At 29.3% G+C, this 20169-nt stretch overlaps 1 protein-coding gene across 1 annotated transcript in view; it reads left to right on the plus strand.

Moving 5' to 3' along the window:
- LOC117169467 (fatty acyl-CoA reductase wat-like) overlaps positions 1–20169 on the plus strand; it is a 34432-nt gene that overhangs the window by 10314 nt on the left and 3949 nt on the right. The window contains exons 4-10 of the mRNA XM_033355866.1: positions 7017–7139; positions 9340–9465; positions 12286–12431; positions 12986–13095; positions 15404–15602; positions 15835–16077; positions 16257–16514. Of these exons, the coding sequence (XP_033211757.1) occupies positions 7017–7139; positions 9340–9465; positions 12286–12431; positions 12986–13095; positions 15404–15602; positions 15835–16077; positions 16257–16514 (1205 nt within the window). The remainder of the gene's footprint in view (positions 1–7016; positions 7140–9339; positions 9466–12285; positions 12432–12985; positions 13096–15403; positions 15603–15834; positions 16078–16256; positions 16515–20169) is intronic.

A 20169-nucleotide genomic window follows, 5' to 3' on the forward strand; every position in this document is an offset into this window, starting at 1 on the left:
CAGCGGTTTATTTTTAAAAACATCTTTTCTTCAAAGGAGGCTCATTAATACGTTTATCGTCGTCCTCATCATTGTTCTTTTCAGATTGTTTAAAAATACCGTCATACCATGGCGCCACCTACTGCTACCGAAGCGCAGTCACAACGATGTTGTTCAAATTTAAACGATATTTTAGCACATAACGGCCATAAAAAGTGATTAAGTGATTGATTACGGCTAAAATTTGTTCTTAGATACCCTGCGCGCTGGTATTAATGTTTCTTTCAAGATTAAAAGTGTAAATTCGTATAACCCGAGGTATTTATTACCTTTGCACGGAATCATTGAGAAAAACGGATCCAAACTTCGGCCGAGTAGGGGAAAGCGCCTAAGCAGGGGTAGAGCCCGAGCTTCGATTAGGATTAACGGCACTATATAGAAGGTGGAATGTAAAAACCAAACCATGAAAATACTTCTGTTTCAATGCCAATGCATATTATATTGAAATTATACATTTTTCAGGGTAGTTGAGAATAATATTTAATGCAAAATAAGGAATAAATATTAAATTAATCATGATAAATAAAATTTATACTTTATACGCATTTTGAACAAAATCGAGTTTGAAGCACGATATACATGATGGGAATGTGTTCGCTAAAACCAAAGGAGCTTTAATGCAAGAAAATTCACAATCACCAAGTTACAGTTGTCAATTTTGTTACCTTAACTTTTAAAATGTCTGTGCACAAATGTGGAGGAAGTCCAACGACCGAGCACGCAGCGCGTGAGGCAAAAGTCGCGCGCAAAAGGCCTTAATTTTGTCTGTCTAAGGTTATCCACTTCTGTAAATTTAACTAAAAAAAATTAAATACATTTTTAAAATATTTTTACGGGTCTTGTATAAAAATAACTCACGTTTCAGGATCTGTCTAAAATATATATATAAATTTGTGACTTAAAAGTATATACGTGTTTTCCTAGTTTATTAAATAGTGCATTAAAAAATAATAAAGAACACATTTTTTTTCTTTTCTACTTTTTTCCCTCACTTTACCCCAAAAAAAATAAAAAATTCCAATGGTGAGAGATAAAGAAAATATTTTCCATAAAGAAACTTTTCAGTGCTATTTCCAATTCCTATAATTATTTAGAGTTTCTTTCGGCGCACCCTAGAGTTTGGCTGCTTCGAGTTTAATATCCGTGCAATAAATGGGTTTAAATTTTTAAAAAAATGAATGACACCTATCCCGAGTCCTAAAAGGAATCTAGTTTCCCGTTTGTACATGAATCCCTTTGATCCCTGCAGACCACGTAGGTGCGGCGGGACATAATTAGCACAATCAATTATTAGTAAAATAAATACATCGCGCGACGCCGAAGATCAATAATGAATCGCACGTTTCAAGGACGATCGACAAAAGTAGTACGTCACTTCTGTAATGCACACTTAGTACTTATACATAGGTAAATAAGACAGTTCGTAGTACACTGTCTCCTTTCTTGAAATTGCTACACAACGCCTTCAAATGCTGTGCAAATAATGTGAGGAGTCGTTAATTGGACATTTTGTAACTGAATCGCATTACAAATAAATTATGCGAAGCTAATCCGAACTCTCCAACGCAAAATTTAAACAAAAATTACGATTTTCATTTGGCTTTTTTTGAATGCCCGAGGAACTTTATTTTCAGTTGTTTAAAGAACGAGAGATTACAATTTAAATCTGGAAATAGTTGCCCATAAAGTATTTATTTTACTCATAGACTTTAATGTTTAATTATCAGAAAATGCATTGCATTTTAATTAAACAAATTAAAACTCTTTTTAGCATTTTTTTAAGAACAATTTTTTTTTATAAAATCAAAGTCGCTACAAAATATGTTTTAGAAGAGTTCTTTAAATACGTTACTATAGTATAAAACTATAGTATAAATGACTATACTATAAACTATAAACTATAGTATAAATGATATCGTCAAATTGACAACGCTATACATTTTTTTTTTAAATAATATGTGAAAACGGCAATTTTTCAGCATGTTTTTGAATACGACAGCAATTTTATTTTTATTAGTTTTTCATATAAAATATATTACAATTTAGAAACGGAAAGAGTTGGTCATAAATTACTTGTTTTACGCAGAGACTTTAAATTTTGGATTACCATAAAGTTAATTACATTTCAATTTTAAAAATACAAATTGTTTTAAAATGTTTTTTTTTAATACAAAATTCACTTGTCAAATCTATGTCTCTAAAAAATATTGTTTAAAAGAATTCTTTAACTATAATATTTGTTGACAATTTTCGTATTTTTTACATTTTCATCATATTGAGAATTGTTGGCCTCTGTATACCGGATAACGTTTGAAAGACTAACCCGATTGGATTTTGCTTTGGCACATGTATTTAGGAACCAAAAAGAAAGATCGAGTTCGTTAATCAGCTATTTTGAATACAAAATTAAAAAGTTGGAGGATGTTCAACATTTTTCAGACCATTTCTGCAACATCAAAACATTCTATTGACGGCTATTCGTAGTGTTGTTGAGAAAAAATAAATTTTAAAGGAATTTATACATATTTTCGCAAAAATCTTGAGAATACCGTGAAATAGAAGAAAGTTCCAAGTAACATTTTTCTAGCACTTTTTTGTTGTTTTCCGTATTTTGTGTCTTTTTGATAAAAAATGTGAATTTTCGTTTTTCAGAAAAAATTCCCTTTTCTCTCCAAGGTTTGGACACAGGGCAGAGTGCTATTGAATTTATTTTTTACATTAAGAAGAATCTAGAAGAAAATCAATAAAAAAGAACGTCCATTTGTTACTTTTTTTTTAATTTTCCAACGTTATTCGAAAAAGGACGACAACTTTAATCATATCCCGTAAAAAGATATCTATACTCTGAAAAAAAATGTTCTTGAATCAAGTAAATGTTACTTGATTCAAGTCAATCGCAGGTACGAATGGGGACGATAGAATATGAGTTTGTTCCAAATAAATAAATACTTGCTACCGTATGCTTGGAACAAGCGTACATTTTCTTAATCTGAGAAAATGTATTCTTAGATAGAATATCGCATTTTATTACTCTAAAACTTTATTGTGTTACCTCATATAGAGATGTATTCAAATGCAGAACATAGTTTGCTTCCAAGAAATCATTTCTGATACACTTCAAGAATATATTTTCTTAATATAAGAATATGAAGGATCGGATCAATAGAATGAGCCTCAAGTGAACACTATTTCTCAATGAAAAAAAAATTATTTTCGAAATTATTGTTATATAATCTTCATTGAATCATTCTTGATCAATTGAATCATTGATCATAATCTCTTTGAAAAATCGACTCCACGAAGATTCGAACCCTACCTAAAACTAGTGTCCTAACCGCGCGTTCTACCGATATTGCTATCGAAGCACTTGGATCTCGATGACGAAATGTCGAGTAAGAATTTCAAGGCACTGTCGTACGAACTCGTATAATCTGCCTCAACCGTCTTCAAACTACGTTGTGGAACTCAATTTTTCTTTCAAGAAAACATCTTTCTGATGATACTTGAAAATTTTCGAGAGGCTTTAGTATACCATTTTTTATTTATAAAAATTTTAGAATTGACTTTTACTTATTTCAAAAAAGCTCTATACTTTTGTTTTCTTAATATGCTTAAAAATGTTATAAAATGTCAAAAAGTAATAAACAATAAACAAATACTCTCCATAAAATGCGCAGTTTTCAATTTATCCAACTCTTTTATTGTATGTAATACTCTCTTACTCAATTTTTAATGAAAAATAAAATTTCTTAAACAATAATATAAAATATGTGAAAAAGCGAAGTAAGTTTCACTTATTTAACAAGGGACTTAACACTTGTTGTTTCTAAATATTTAAAACGCATAAAAATAACCCAAAGGTAATGAATAATAAAGAAAAGTTGCATGTACAAAAAATCTTTAATAACATGAATGACAAAACATAATGTTCTTCTATATGAAAATTTACATAAACCACAAAGTTTTCAATTTATCGAATGCTTTAATCATACATTGTTTACGAAGATTTGAATGTGGAATTGCTTTCCTAAAACAATAATTTAAAATATGCAAAAAATAATTGAACTTCGCTTATTTTACAAAGGGCTCAATATTTTTTTCTTTAAAAATGTAATCCGCTTAAAAACGATCTAAAGCTTATAAAAAATTAATAACTTTTGAGTGGAAAAACGCTTTAATAACCTCAGTGACAAATAAATATTTTCTGAATTTTTAAAAACTTCTGTAAAACGCACAGTTTTCGATTTATTTAATTCTTTTATAGTACTTTTTAATTCAATTTTTAATTAAAAATAACAATTCCAAACAAAAATAATTTAAAATATGGGAAAAAGAATTGATCGCTAGTTTAAATATTGCCCATTTAAAAAAGTGCTCGATATTTTATTTTTATTCCAAGTATAAAATACTTCGAAATCAGAAGAAAAAAGAAATCTGTAAAGAAACGTTTGGTGCAAGAACTTGCAGGTTAAAAGTGATAGGGTTTCACAGTGGTCGTATGGAAAATATTTATTTGCTTCCTCCTTGCATTCTCAATTCTTTTATTTGAAAAAATTCTAATTGTCAATTTTTTAATTATTCTTTCATAGAATGAACTGCATTCTTAATAAACATTTTAAAAATGTTATTGAATTCTGTTTCCTTAAATATTTTGCTTTATAGGCGCATAACATTTTTTTAAATTATCAAGAAAATGTAATAATTGTATTTTTAAGCATTTTTTAAAGCTTATAACTTTGTTTTATGCTGTCATATATTTATTTTTGATTATTTACAAAAATGTTTCACGGTTAAAAAAATTCGAAATGATTTAGTTTTAAGTTTTAATACAAATAATAAGCGAAAAAAATTATAGACGCAATACATTTATAACCTTTTATAATTTTAGGAATCAAATTAATTTTGAATCTTGCGTCATTATTTCAAAATTAATAACACTTTTTTTAAATCTATTTGAAAATTTTAAATTCTTACCCACAAAAAGTTACCGACGCAATAAGCTTATAATTTTTTAAATAGTTTTATTTGTGATTTGATTTGTGTGTCAGCGTAAAGTTTGTAGTTTATCAAAGTTGCAAATTCCTATCTACATTTGCATAAATAAAATTGATTAGGTGCACCAATGTTTTGAATTTTATAAATATTATTGAATTTGAAAATAATTGTTAGCGTCGAAGAGAAAGAACTTCATATCATGTCAACTTAATAAGATACTTTTGCAGTAAGAAGTAAATTAATTTACACCAATATATTAATTTTCATAATATGTGTGCGATGTCTATTGTATCAAGTCTACAGTTTTTTATATTGAAAAGACTGATGTGATTCTATTTTGAAGACATAGGTATCTTCAAAGTAAATCTGACATTCGTTCCAAATCAATAATTATTTGAAGGAAAATATTCAAGCATTATTTTAAGAGAAATTATTTCTTCGCTGAATACATTCATTTTCTCGTCTCAAGAACATGAACATTGTTTCAATTAAAATAGTAGTCAAAATAAGTATATGAATTTACTTGGATCAAGAATTTTGTTAGAGTTTTAGTTACTTATCATGAGAATATAATATTCTTAATTCAATATTTTATTAAACTTCATGCAAATAAGTATAATGAAACAAATAAATTCCATAGTTTTTTGCTTAGAGTAAATATATTCTTAATTCAAATAGTTGTCCTGATTCTATTATTTTCTTGATTCAAGAAAATCGGTCCCTTATAAAAAGAAAATACTTGCTTCTTTCAAGTAAAATCAGCCTAGTAAATTAGCCTACTTGATTCAATGCAAAATTTTTTTCAGTGTATTAGATTCAAACATATTACACTTTTAACCAAAAATCTTACCATTTTTGGATAATTAGCATTTTCATTGCTTTAAATTCAAATAATCATTACTTATTCAAAAAAATGTTAGACTAATCGATAAGATATGTGTCGTCTTGTTTCCCATAAAAACCAACATTTTTGAGCGGCGACTGATTCTGTGACTTAAGGTACAAATTAAACATCTCTAATACAACACTTGAATAATAGTGAATGATATTTCTTTGTGTACTATATTACGTAAAGAGTATGAATTGGTTTAATCGCAACATTATGTTCTTATCACATTTTTTTCTTAAACATAGGATAGAATCAAAATCTAAATGTAAAATCCATTTTTCAAATGATGCCAATACCAGCGTAAAAACAATATCATGTAAGTAAATTGTATTTAAAAATATAAAAAAATGATTAGTCTAACACTGAATGATGAGAAATAAACAATAATGAATATAGATCAACTAATTGCTTAAGACAAAACTGACTCAAAATAAGTTTTTTTTATAATGCGAATTTAAAAAGCTTCATATCGTACAAATAGAAATGATGAGAGCCGTACGATGAGAAAAAAGTGTTTATTTCATAGGCCTTAAACCTCATATTTCAATGAATATTTTATAAAAAGCAAACCACAAGGTGATTACTAAAGTAACTAGGCTTCGAAATGAATCGTATTTGTAGCCTCCAAAGGGAAAACTGGAACGTACAAATGAGTTTTGCTTACTCCGAAGCTTATTTCTTAGGCCATTATTTGTTAGTGAATCGGAGAAAAACATTTAGGTTGTAATAAAATTTTCCTCTTAAAGTCATCAGATAATTATACTGCAAGATAAATCACTAACTGTAAAAAATAATTTTACTATGTAATGATGTATAACAGATGAGTGAAAAAACGATTAATCATTATTGTTCGTCTTAAAAATCTATTTACTGCCAAGTTAATATCTGCGAACAACTTTTCATATTAGAAAAATTTGAAATCTTGTGCTCTTGAAATGAGGCACTTGTTGAGTACAATAAATATTACTTTAGAAAAGCATTTGATATTAGTATAAAATAAAAAAAGAATAGTGTAAAAATGCAATTAATGCATTTCCATTGTTATCAATTCAAAAAAAAGTGAATAATTTGTATTGTGTTATTTTTTTTGTAGATCTTTCAAGTTCTGAAAGATAAGCTGCCGAAATTTGGTCACAAGGTCATTGCCATTGCAGGTGATTGTGCTCTAGAAGGCCTAGGACTTTCTTCATCTGACCGAGAACTTTTAATAAACGAAGTTAGTACATTATATGTTTCTGTTTTCAATATTTTCATAACAATCCATGACAATATACATTTTTTAACTGAAAACCACTAAAATTATTTAAATTAAAGCATGAAAGTCAACCAATCCAGTGCTGTACAAGTTCCTCAGAAAGAGGAACTATAGTTACCAGTTACAGTTAATTCTTGAAAAAAAATTTGTTGCTGTTAAAAATTACAAAATTTGCAAAATAATTTTTTACAGTTAAAATTTTCAGTAATTTCACGGTGATGCATTTTTAACAATAAATTTGAATTTTTAAGCCAAAAAGGCCAATTTTCTACAAAACTGTTGAATTCTCAAGAAAAAAGTTCATTTATAAACAAATAGTTGAACTTTCGAAGAAAAGGGAGACATTTTTCACAAAATAGTTCAATTTTCGGCTTACGAAGATGAATTTTCAAATAAATGGTCGAATTTTCAAAGACAAAAGATTAAATGTCAATCACGAAAAGTTTTATTTTCAAACGGATGGTTAAATCTTTGAGTCAAAAAGATGAATTTTGCAGAAGACAATATTGGCGTTTCAACCAAGAAAGATGAATTTTTAATCCAAAAGAACTAAATTCCAAAAAAGAAGTTGAACTGTCGGCCAAAAAAATTCTTTTTTTCACAAAATTGTTGAATTTTTAATCAATAATTTAATTTGTAATCAATAGATACTTTTTTAAACAAAACAGTGTTATGTACATCTAAATAATTGAACTTTTAAGCAAAAGGGACGATTTTTTACCAAATTAGTAGAATTTTTATTCAAATAGCTGAATTTCCAAGACAAAAAGGTTATTCTTTCAGTCGAAAGTTTATTTTTCAATTCAAATCGACACATTTTCTATCTAAAAAGATGACTATTGAACAAAACTAACCAAAAAAGAAGAGTTTTTAACAAACTAGTTGTATTTTTAACAATATAATTAAATTTTCAACAAAAAACATAGTTGGAATGTAAACTAAAATAATAGAATTTTTAACCTGAAAAGAACATTTCTCAAAAAAAATATGTACTTGTATTTTTAAGCCAAAAAGATCAACTATCTACAAAATAGTGGAATTTCGAACCCAAAAATATGCATTTTTATCAACAACAACAAAATTTTTAACCAAATAAGTCAATTTTTAAGCATAAAAATAAGTCCTTCACTCATAAAATGAATTTGGACCAAAGTCCTTCTACTATAAACCAAGCAGTTCAATTTTTAAGAAAATATGTGCATTTCCAACGAAATAAACAACTGAATTATACACTGATAAACTGAATTTTTAATACATGAATTTTGAATTCATAACGAGGTCCGTCCAAAAAAGAAAGCAAAAAAGTATGGCGTATTCCATTTTATAATTTGCCTTAGTGGCGGCGCTGAGTGGACGGACTTTCATAACGATCAATTTTCGTCAAAAAATGGAATAGTTGAATTTTCATTTAAAAAAGATTAATTCTCAACAACACAAAACATACTTCCGATAAATTAGCTAAAGCTTCTACCAAATCAATGAATCTTCCACTAATAAAATTAATTTTTAACAAAGTAGTTCAATTTTCAAACAATTAGTTGGATTTTCAAACAACAAGATTAATTTTCCACCTCGAAAAATAAATCTTCAGCACAATACATTATTTTGTAACCAAACAGCTGAATTTTCAACTTCAAACTATCGATTTTCAAACAAAAATGGAAGAGATCAATTTGCAGTTAAAATATTAATTTTTAAACAAAAAGAAAACTTGTTTTTAAGAAAACAGTTAAATGTTCAATCAAAGATGTCGTTTTTCTGTGAGGTTCTCTTGCATTAAATTTATGAAACCAACCAGCAGAATTTTTAACCAAAAGAGATGAGTTTTGAACCAAAATATAAAAATCAACTTTCATTTTTAAATAATTAACTTTCAACGAAAAATAATTGAATTTTATTATCGGGTTCGATACCTCAGTTCAGATTAAAGCGGAAACACGAGAAAAAGATGAAAGTTGTTTAAAACAGTGTAAAAAACAGGTATTATTTAAGAATTGGAAAATGTAACGAATAGAGTAAAGAGTGTGGAGTCTATATGTAGATGCTTCACTTGTAACATAAAATCATTCATTTTTTCTCACGCCATAAATTGGCACAAAACCTGTCTCCTCCCCCATTTTTATATATTAGAAGAATAAAACGAAAAATTTCTTTTTTATAGGTATCGATCATTTTCCACGTGGCAGCGACAGTGCGATTCGACGAGAAGTTGAAAACTGCAGTTGCAATTAATATTCAAAGTACTGCTGATATCTTAGAATTGGGTAAAGAAATGCAAAAGTTAAAGGTAAAATACAAGAATTTTTGTGTACGTACATAAGTAAGTTACTCCTTTTTTAAGAATATGTACACAAATCATTTCTTTGAACGCATACCTACTTTCTTCAGTAAAATCGTGCTCGAGAAGACACGTAACTTCCTTGGCATACATACATTAACTCCGAACGCTTCTGCAGTCGAGTCGATCTACCGCCTTATTGAAATGTCATTTCATAACGTGCCCTTCGCTTGAAAATTTCTCTTCCAAATGACATAAGAGACAAAATCTTCTTGCGAAATTTAAGCAAGACCTGTATTTTTAACAGAAAATATAATTTCCCTTATTAATAAGCAGGATGAAGTTACATATTATGAATAATGGACAATCCAAAAAGGCCTTATTTCTCTACCAAAATGTTTATATAATTTAAATAAACACTTCTAATGGATTATTTTACTTTGGAATGCGCGAAATGGATTCTTTTTAATGAAATGCTTAAATATTTGGGATGATTAGGAAATTTTTTAGTGGCCTCTAAGCGGCTGTGCATACAATGTGTAAAGTTTTTTTCTGAAATTTTGAACCTCGCTCCCTTTTTGTTATGATCTGTCAGTTTTGACGATTTGGGAGGAGAGGTAATTTGGTCAAATATTACTGTTTCTTATGAATTAACAAAGTTCCAAAAAAATAAATTAAAACAAAACAGTCTAATTAAACAAAACAAAAACCCAAATTTTTAATAACATATTTGAATCATCAACCAAAAAAGATTAATTTCCAACAAGAGTTGAATTTTCAACCAACAAAGATTTTTCAACCAATAAAGAAAAAAAATTCATCCAAATTTTTTGAAATTATAAGCCAAAAGAACGAGATTTCTTAAAAATATGTACATAAATTTGAAACTAAATAGTTGAATTATCGTCCAAGAAAATTAATTTTCTACCAAAAAAGACAAAATTTCAACAAAGTCGATACAATTTCCACCAAATAATTGAGTTTTTAACTAAAAAAGATAAATTCTTAGCCAAAAATGGAATAGTCAAAATTTTATTTAAAAAATTACCTTCAGTTTTTTTTTAATAATAAGCAAATTTTCTTTGAATTTTCGTTCCAACTAGATGAATTTTCAACCAAATTGTTGAATTTTTTAAGGCAAAAATAGCAGTTTTCAATAAAAATCTTAATTTTGAACCAAACATTTAAACTTTCAACCATATATTTAATTTTTCAGTTAAAAAAAATTAATTTTTAATCATAAAGAATGAATTTTTAACAAACTAGTCCAATTTTGAACAAAAGATGAAAAATGACATAAAGATAAATTTTGAACAAAATACTTGACTCCTGTCCTTAACTAAAATGAATTCATTTTAAACCGAGAAGTTGCATGCTTAGCAACAAAAATATATGAGTTTCTACCACAATAGACGAATTTTCAATAAAATATATACATTTTTAATCAATGTCTTAACTTTTCAACCATCAGGAAACCATGAATTTTGAACTGCATAGTCGAATTCTCAACAGAAATATAAATTTTCAATCAAAAATGGAATCGCTAAATTTTGAACTGAAAAAGTTAGTTTTCAACCAAAGAAACTATTTTTGACTAAATTGATGAATCTTTAATAAAAAATGCACAACAAAGTACTTTCGAAGCCTTTCGATCAAATATTTCAATTCCCTAACAAATTTTTGAATTGAAAATATTTTAGGGTATTTTAAAGGATACTAAGGAAGATTCAAGAGATAAACAAAATTTTAAGAAATTTTAAGGAATATCATCAGATTGCCTTTAACTTCACTAGATTAAAACACATTTTCGAATACTCCAAAGTATTTCCAAGGATATTAAAAGATTTTAAAGGATTAGGAAAATTTGAGGTTATTTTAAAGAATTTCAAACATTTGAAGATATTTTCATATATTTGAGGCTATTTTCAAATTTAAAAAAAATTTTTAAAAATGTAGGGTATTAAAAAAACATCCTTATAAAAAGACTTTTTTTCATCATTTTTTTTAAACACAACTACGCACGAAATTATTCAACATTTTTTACGCTTATCACCCTTTGAAACTATTTACTGAATGCACTCTTAGGTTTATAAATTTTTGTTAAAAATATAATCTTTTCGAAAAATCTAGAAATATGCATGACCAATATTAAGTAATTGAAAAAATGTGCTATCATTTTTTAAAAATGTAAAAAATTAATTTTTTTTTTAAATTTTTTCTACTGACAATATTTGGAAAAATTTCAGTACGTATGCGTGGGAGGGGGTCCAAAGTACTTTGTTACGAATTGTAATAAATTGAAAAATGTTTTATTTAATTTTTTGTATGCATCAATAAGGTATACAATTTTTTTGTTCATGACACACTTCCTCTTGCATCTATGATTCTAACTCTTAAGAGGATCGTAAATATTTTTTATTTGTCATATGTTTGCGAAAGATTTTACTGTGAAATTTGCGTTATCTTCCAGCCGTGCATAGATGTTTGCACTTCTCAAGAAATCTGCAAATTTTCTATCTACGGCTAATATACAATGAGTATAAAGTTCACTCAAATATGCCTTTTTTATGTTTCTGAAGTATCGCGGCTTCCTGGCAAATATCAGGAGTTTATGTTCTGACGAGTTCTCTATTTTTATTGCAAAATTGAAAACAAGGATTTTGTATGCAGAAACAATAATTAAAAACTTGTTAAAATATGGAAATTCGGAATATTTGTTGTAAAAATTTTACATTATGTACTTTAAATTATACATAATTTGCCTTATAAGAATGTTTAAAAAAAAGTTTTTATTGAAACATAATACAATATAATCTTTTTAATTTGCAGTCTTTAATCCACGTATCGACCGCTTATGCAAACTGCAATCATCAGAAAATTGAAGAAAAAATGTACACCTACCCCATCAAATCTGTAGACCTTTTGAAGCTCGTGGAATGCATGCCTGAAGAGGCTATTGATCAACTTACTCCCACGTAAGCATTTTCAATAACCTGAAAAACTAATATGAAGATTTATTCACATGTTTAGAAGATTTTTGACATCACGTTTTCATAATTAAAAATATATATCGATGGGTTCTACGAAGAATAGGCTATCTTTTTGTTACCGTTAAGAACGAGGCTAACTTCATTTCGTATGGAATTGTGTAAACGTGTAGAAGTGTTAAAATAAATCAAAATAATATTAAAATATTTCGAACAATAATACATTATTTAATCCTCCTGAAAACTTGGCTAAATGAAGTCAGCCTAATTCTTAAAGGGAACGAAAAGATAGCTTATTCTTCGTAGAAACCATCGAATATATAGGTTGTATTTTTAAATATTGAAAGCTCGCGATTTTAAATAACATAGGTAAAGCTAAATAATAATTTATGAAACCAAACTTAAATTTTCAATTATTAGTTTTGTATTTCGTTTATTTTTGGTTTCTCTCTATTTTAGGGTCTGCAGATAAAAATCCAGAGCTTAATTCGTCAGCATATATATTTTTCCTGATAGTTTTAATAAAAAATTTTTGTTCACAGAATAATTTCTTCTTGGCCAAACACCTACGCCTTTACAAAAGCAATGGCGGAAGATTACGTGAGAAGAAGAAACAAAGGCTTACCAATTGGAATATTCAGACCAGCTATCGGTAAGATTAAAGATACAAATTTTAAAATAAAATCGCGACTCGTAAATCTCAATTTAAAAAGAGAATAACTTGAACCAAGCTAATATTCCTGGTTTTTTATTGACAAATGAGAAGCTGAATTATGGACAATTATGGATTCTAGAAGGTGCTAAAGGTTAAAATATTTTCTTTAATCTCCTCATGAGATTAAAAATGGTTTTAGAGTTTATTTAATGAAATAAAAAATATCAGAAATGTGTTTAGCAATTGCAATGTATTTAATAAGTGGACTTCTAGGAATAATTGTACAATTATTACTCGCTTTGGGAATATTTCTCTTAACCCTATTGGGGAAAATCATTATTTTTGTGTGTGCCTCACTTTATACGGTTGTTATACCGAGAAGAAGAGAAACGGTTCATACTGAAGAGCTACCTTTTGAAACTATGTATCCTGAATATGTTGAGTTTGAGGAAAATCTAGCGGCCATGAGTCGAGTTTCTTTAGAAACTCTGAGTAGTTCGGAGAGTCAAAATGAATCACATCAACAATTATGTGAAGCGGGGACTCGAACTCGAAAAAGGAAGAGACTAAGAGAGAAAAGAAAAGGTCAACTGAAAAATAAAACTAGGTCTAAATCGACAAATACTCAAGTGGAGACAATTAATGCTTCGGTTAATACTGATTCCAGTTTTTTCAGTTACACGGATGATGAAGATTAAGTAGCATAAGTACAGTCAACACAGGTTCTCACTTATTTACCTTTTTTCACCTATTTTGAAAATTGGTCACTTTTTGACCTTTTTCAATTGACAAAGGGAAATTTTATTTACAATTCAAAATTATAAAGCCTTTGAGACCCGCATTTTAATTTATTTCGCGGGTATAATGAATAAGTTTTTTTGCCAAATTTATGACAATTTAAATTTTATGAAGAGATGACGAAAACTATTAAAATAGTTATCGAAGTTTAAAGTGTAGTGATTTTTTGTGTAGTGAATGGAAGTGATTCTTTTTGAAAATGATGAAAGATAGATAGATAGATAGATAGAAGCGCCAGCAGATTATTTTGAAGGACTTTTTAAGAATAATAAATTTGTTGTTATAACTCTGGTCGTATCTTGTGTCGTTTTTGTATGAAAATTGGATTTTCTTCTTTTGGAAAAGAAAAATTAATGCTGAAAAACAAATTAGAATCAAGGACAAAAAGTTACATAAATACCTGAAATAGTTTTACAGACTAATACGATATTTTAAAACAAATTTTGCAAAACATTTGTATATTAATCTACATCATCAGGTCCAAGAGGTAAAAAATACTCAACTTTGTCAAAACGAAAGTTCCACAAAACGTAACTGCTGCTAAATTAGATAGAAATCTGAACGTCCTAATAAACAGTTTCTTATTAAGGAATCAGAAATGAATCAGTAAGATTTTTTTTATTTTTTTTATTTAATAATTATAGTGTGATGCGTTCATTAAATAAAAATATGTTAATAATCATTGATTTACATGTTTACTTATCTCATAAAACTTTCTGTTGTTACCAATTTTTTAATTGACCTTTTTACCTATTTTGAGAGAATATATACTGTGATGACAGACCAATAGTTACAATTTTTACAAATTAAAATGCGTTTTTCATATTGACGTTAATTTACATTTTTCAATACTTAAAATTGGGATGATTTGAAATTTAATTAAATTTATATTTTTCCAAATTTAAATTCTTTAAAAATCTGAAAAATAAACTAAAGCCTCCAAAAGACAATACTTTTCAGTAACTAACATTAAATTCTACCAATCAATTGTCATTTTAAAGCTTTGAATTTCAAATTTCTCAAATTAGAAATCCTGAAATTGATAATCATCCAAATTCATAAATCGTCGAATGTAAACGTCTTTTTATTCCTTTAAACTAAAAATAATTAAAACAACTATTAAAAAGGTGTATACGTCAATTTTTGTCCAGTGAAAATAATAACTGTCCTCACTATAATTTTTAAAAAATAATATAAGTAAAAATTGGTTAACATTAATTCAAAACATTGAAAATTATTTAAGATTTTTAGCAACCCTTACTTAAATTTTAATGTCATTTGTTTGCCTAAAGAAATATTAATTTTTTGAGTGAGTTAGATACTTTTGGCATTAATTTAACGACATAACTATAACTGTAATTATCTGCTAATTTCCATTTTCGTCCAACTTGAATAAAACTCAAGTATACTTTCATATTTAATCAATTTTAAAGAAACCTTATCGAAAAAAAACCTTATCGGATCATGATTGAATAAAAATAGAAATTACTTTTTTTTACTTTTTCAGTTGTTTCAACTGCTAACGAGCCTATTCCGGGATGGATAGACAATCTTTACGGTCCAACTGGAGTTGCTGCAGGAGTCTCAACAGGAATTTTGAGAAGTTTGCATTGTGACTCAGAAGTAAATGCCAACATTGTACCAGTAGACTTGACTGTTAATGCTTTAATTGCAAGTGCATGGGACGTTGCTATGCAAAAAACAAGGTACAAATACGCTCCTTTTCAAAAATTGTAATGATCATTTTTTTCTGCATACGAATAAATTTAAATAGACAAATTATAAATATGAACAGAAATGTGATTAAAAAAGTTTTATGGCATTTTAAAGTCTAAAAGTTAGATTATCTAAATTTATTTACAAACTTAATTTTAATAAAAATAATTTTTATTTTCTAAAAAAATTATAACCAAGAAATTTTGAAATTTTATTTTTCAGAAGAGACGAAGACATGTTAATATACAATTTTGTATCTTCGGCAGATGCTCGTTTGACCTGGGGTGAATTCTGTAAAACTAATGTAGCCTACTCTGATATTTATCCGCCCAGTAATTCATTCTGGTATTTGTCATTCACAATGAACAAGCATAAACTGGTTCACTCAGCCTACACAGTACTTCTACATTTATTACCAGCACTTGTAGTAGACACAGCTAGTCTATGCATTGGTCAAAAACCAAAGTGCGTAAAAAATTTTTGATTCATTACAAAAAAAAAAATCTTCAAAAACCTTGAAAAACCTTGAAAAATATTTCTTAAAGCTGGAAGATGATTTCTGAGTCTAAAAGACACATAATAAAAATAATATAATAAGTATAATATGTGATGCGTTTTACATAATAGAGTTTTTTTAATTTCAGACTCCTGAAGGTCTACCAGAAGGTGCATAAATTCACTGACGTAATTTCACATTTCTGCACACGTGAATGGACTTTCACAAACGGAAATGTGCAATCAATGTGGGACCGATTGGATTCCAAGGACCAACAAATTTTCAGGTTCAACATGAAGAACTTTAATTGGGAACTGTATTTCGAAACTTACTTGAAGGGAATAAGAGTCTACTTGTTTAAAGACGACCTCAGTACCTTGGAACAGAGCAAAAAAAGGTGGATAAGGTGAGGAAATGTGTAACTTAATAATCTTCAATGTAATTAAAAAAATTATGTTTTCGTTGAAACATGGTGACTACTCAAACAATAGAGAAAAATTTTCGGTTAATCCCTGTTTTTTCTCGGGTCTCAACAATTTCCTTGGTCATTCAAATTTCAAAATGCAATTAATTCTAGTTGTGTAAAACCCAGACCTATACATTGTGATACAATTGCAAAGAAAAGTATAATTGAAACCGTTTCCAACCCAAGAAATATTTGATAAATGTATTGCAAATAAATTGAATAATAATAATGGCAAACATAATAATTAAAAATATTTATTTAAAAAGAGAACAAGCTTCTCTACATCGTAAAGTTTTATTTTCTCTTTACAACAGCAATAAATATATTTGTCTCACTCATTTTTTTTATAATTTTCTTTTTAAAACGTTACTTTGCTTACATTGAGTTGAAATTACGTGGCCATTTATGTTAGTTCGGTGCCGCCTCCTAACGAGCTAGGGTGCATTCCAAGGGACCACCCGGGTGCACTCCGAGCCGTTCAACGATGTTAGGTGAGTGTTGGGCTTCACTCGGGTGAAGAGTGGGGGTCACTCGACGGGTGACTATTTCACCCACTGAAACTAGGTAGGCGGAACTGAGTGAACAGTGGAATTGGCGGGTAGAAGTGCGGGAATCGTAAGTTTAGTAGTAGACTCAAATTTAGTATCTTCATCATCTAAATTCTAAAGCTTAGTATCTTCATCACTTTCCACTATTATTGAACTCATCACTGTTTGTAATAACAATGACCTTATTACTGAAGCAGCAATTAAAATCTTCGTACCCTGTTATTGCTTTTTTTTAACTTTTGTGTAACGTAACTTCAACTATCTTTCACCAACATACACCCGACGCACACTCGAAACCGTTCATTCTACCATTCTCTTTCCACTTCACCCTAGTAAACTCCGCCCACTTCTTTACTTCACCCACCAATTCACCCGGGTGGTCGCCTGGAACGCACCTCTGTAGAGTTCTTCAAGGGAGAGTTGTGTCGTCACTTACTTCGCTTCTGATTGGTGCCGCGAAAGCGGAATCGGATGTTTTGAAATTGGCGCGACTTTCAAGTCAAATTTAATATTCAGACACTGAACTATTAAAAATACTCTTAAAATACTATTATTTAAGTCTGTTTGAGAAAGGCTTTAACATTTAATAGATAGTAAGTAGAATAACAATAATAATTATTTAGATTTGTTCATTGAAAATAATCCAAATGTAAAAAATAATTTTTTATGACATGAATTTTTACAATATTAATTAATTAATTCGCTAAATCAAATCTTACACTACAAATTTTCAATTTTTACGAAAGAAAAATTAAAATAAGACAAAACATGGGGAAAAATTTCTAATTGTATTGTTTGTGAAGCAAAGTAAAGAAATTGAATTCTGAGGTTATGGCCTTTTCTTCAACACATTTTTATTACATTATTTCGAATAAAAGTAAATGTAATTCAATCATAGAGAAGGCCAAAATGAAGATCACATTAAAGTAATATTTTTAAAAACAGAGTTGAGAAATCAGAAATAAAATAAGTATTTTTATGAGGTTAAAAATCCTGTTTACAATAGGTGTGTGTAATGTTTTTTTAGACCTAAAAACTTTTTTTTCAAATAAGTCTTTATTTCAGAACAATAGATAAAACGTAAGAGAGGATTTATAATACAACCAAAATGTAAATTACATGAATAAAGTAGAAAAGTTTTTACTGCTGATTTGTTTGGAATTATATTTCAATTAAATTTTTTTTATTATACAATAAATATTACAGAGAATTCCTGCTACAGGCAATCGCTTATCTGAAATTACTTTTCCAATTTATACATTACACTATAAAAGTAATAATGGAAGGCAAATTGCAGTTAAAAAAAGACGGTAGTTCGTTTTTCTTTTAAGTTTAAAACTCTAAAAACCTAAATTCTTATTGGTAAGTTATATGCATAGCCATGCTTTTGCTAGCATGTTTGTTTTCATTGTCTTTTTTCTTTGATTTAGTTTGATTACAAATTCTTAGACGAAAGAGCAATGTTGTATAACCAGGTGCAATGATTTGAATATTTGTTCCGTTTCCTGGAAAGTAACAAGCGTAGCTTCGTTGAAGCAGAAGAGCAAGCTTATTTTATATTCTTCATTAAAAAAGCTTATTTTCAAAACAATCACTACACGAAAATATATAATGACTTATAACCTTTTCTTAAGAATACTTCAAATGTTTCGCGCTTCGTTAAATATTTCCGATTCCGGTTTCGCGACGGCTAGTAGAGGGGATAACGTGACACAACTCTCCCTAGGATTCGTTCAGGTTTCTCACCAAGTGCACCCGGTTGCATTCGGACTCGTTCAGCGGCGCTGGGTGAGTGGGCGTATCCACCCGAGTGAACTGTTCAGAAATGACGAGATTGAAGGGGTGGGGGGGTCACACGATGGGTGAATATTTCACCCGACGAAAAATGGTGTGGAAGTGAGTGAACACTGAAATTGGCGGGAGGATTTAAAGGCAAGTTGGAAAGTTAGCGCACATATAGAATATAACTCGTGAAAACTTCGTTATAAAGAGAAAAATTAACAGTATAAAAAAATTTAAGGAATTTGCACACGGAAAACATATAGTCATTTTGGGAGAGCACCAAAATGCGATTGTAAACAAAGAAACAGGAAACATCTTAGTGTATGACACGGAACGTAGGGTAAGGTGGGGCGAGATGAGCATAGCTGCCCTTTTCACGTCAGTATTTAAAATCTGTTAATTCATTGCTTGAACGTAAAGCATTATATATATACACATATATAATTAAAAATTTGTCATAAAGACAACCGCAGGTTTTCGCCGGGAGCGGGTGCAAATCTGAAAAATTGTACCCGCTTCCAGCGAAATCGCGGTAAAATTTCAGCCACAACCACGTCTCACAACCGTGAGATAGGTGGTTACAGTCTGTAAAGGAAGCAATACGACGATCCAGCAAAAGCCTTGTGCACCCTAAGAACACGGAGCGACACAAGGACAACCGCCTTCTGCATTTTCCCCGCAAGTGTTCTAGCATATTGTTGACACGCAGGGATGCTTTTTAGGCTATTAGCAAGTGAAAGCTTGGCACCTCCAAGAGCGCCGATGATAAGGACGATCAGTTTAACAGAATATTCCCGGTACAATCGTTGCAATTCCCTTATAAGGTCTCGATACCTCTCTTTCTTTTCAGTCTAATTGGCTATGATGTTTTTGTCAGCTGGTGCCAAAAATTAGATAACGAACATGGTTCGCTTCTCGAAGTCAAGAAGAACCATGTCAGGCCTCGAGTGAGCAACAGAAACAATTGTCGAGAATATAAAGTTCCAGTATATGGGGCACTTCCCATTCTCGACAATTGACTCATTTTCCCTAGGAGCATTTAGAGGAGCGATATTAAGGTGAATGCCGTAGGAGTGACAGAGATTGTAATAAAGCACTCTTAGTGCCGCATTGTGCCTTTGAATGTCGGTCGTTCTCGCGTGTGTTGGACAACTAGATAGTACGTGAGCTAAATGCTCGGGGTGTGCATGGCACGCCCTGTAGCTATCATCGGGAATGTCTTGGCTCAAAATGTGGCGACGGTATGTTAAGGTGGAAATGACACC

Source organism: Belonocnema kinseyi, chromosome 3 (genome assembly GCF_010883055.1).
Source record: "Belonocnema kinseyi isolate 2016_QV_RU_SX_M_011 chromosome 3, B_treatae_v1, whole genome shotgun sequence".
NCBI lineage: Eukaryota > Metazoa > Arthropoda > Insecta > Hymenoptera > Cynipidae > Belonocnema > Belonocnema kinseyi.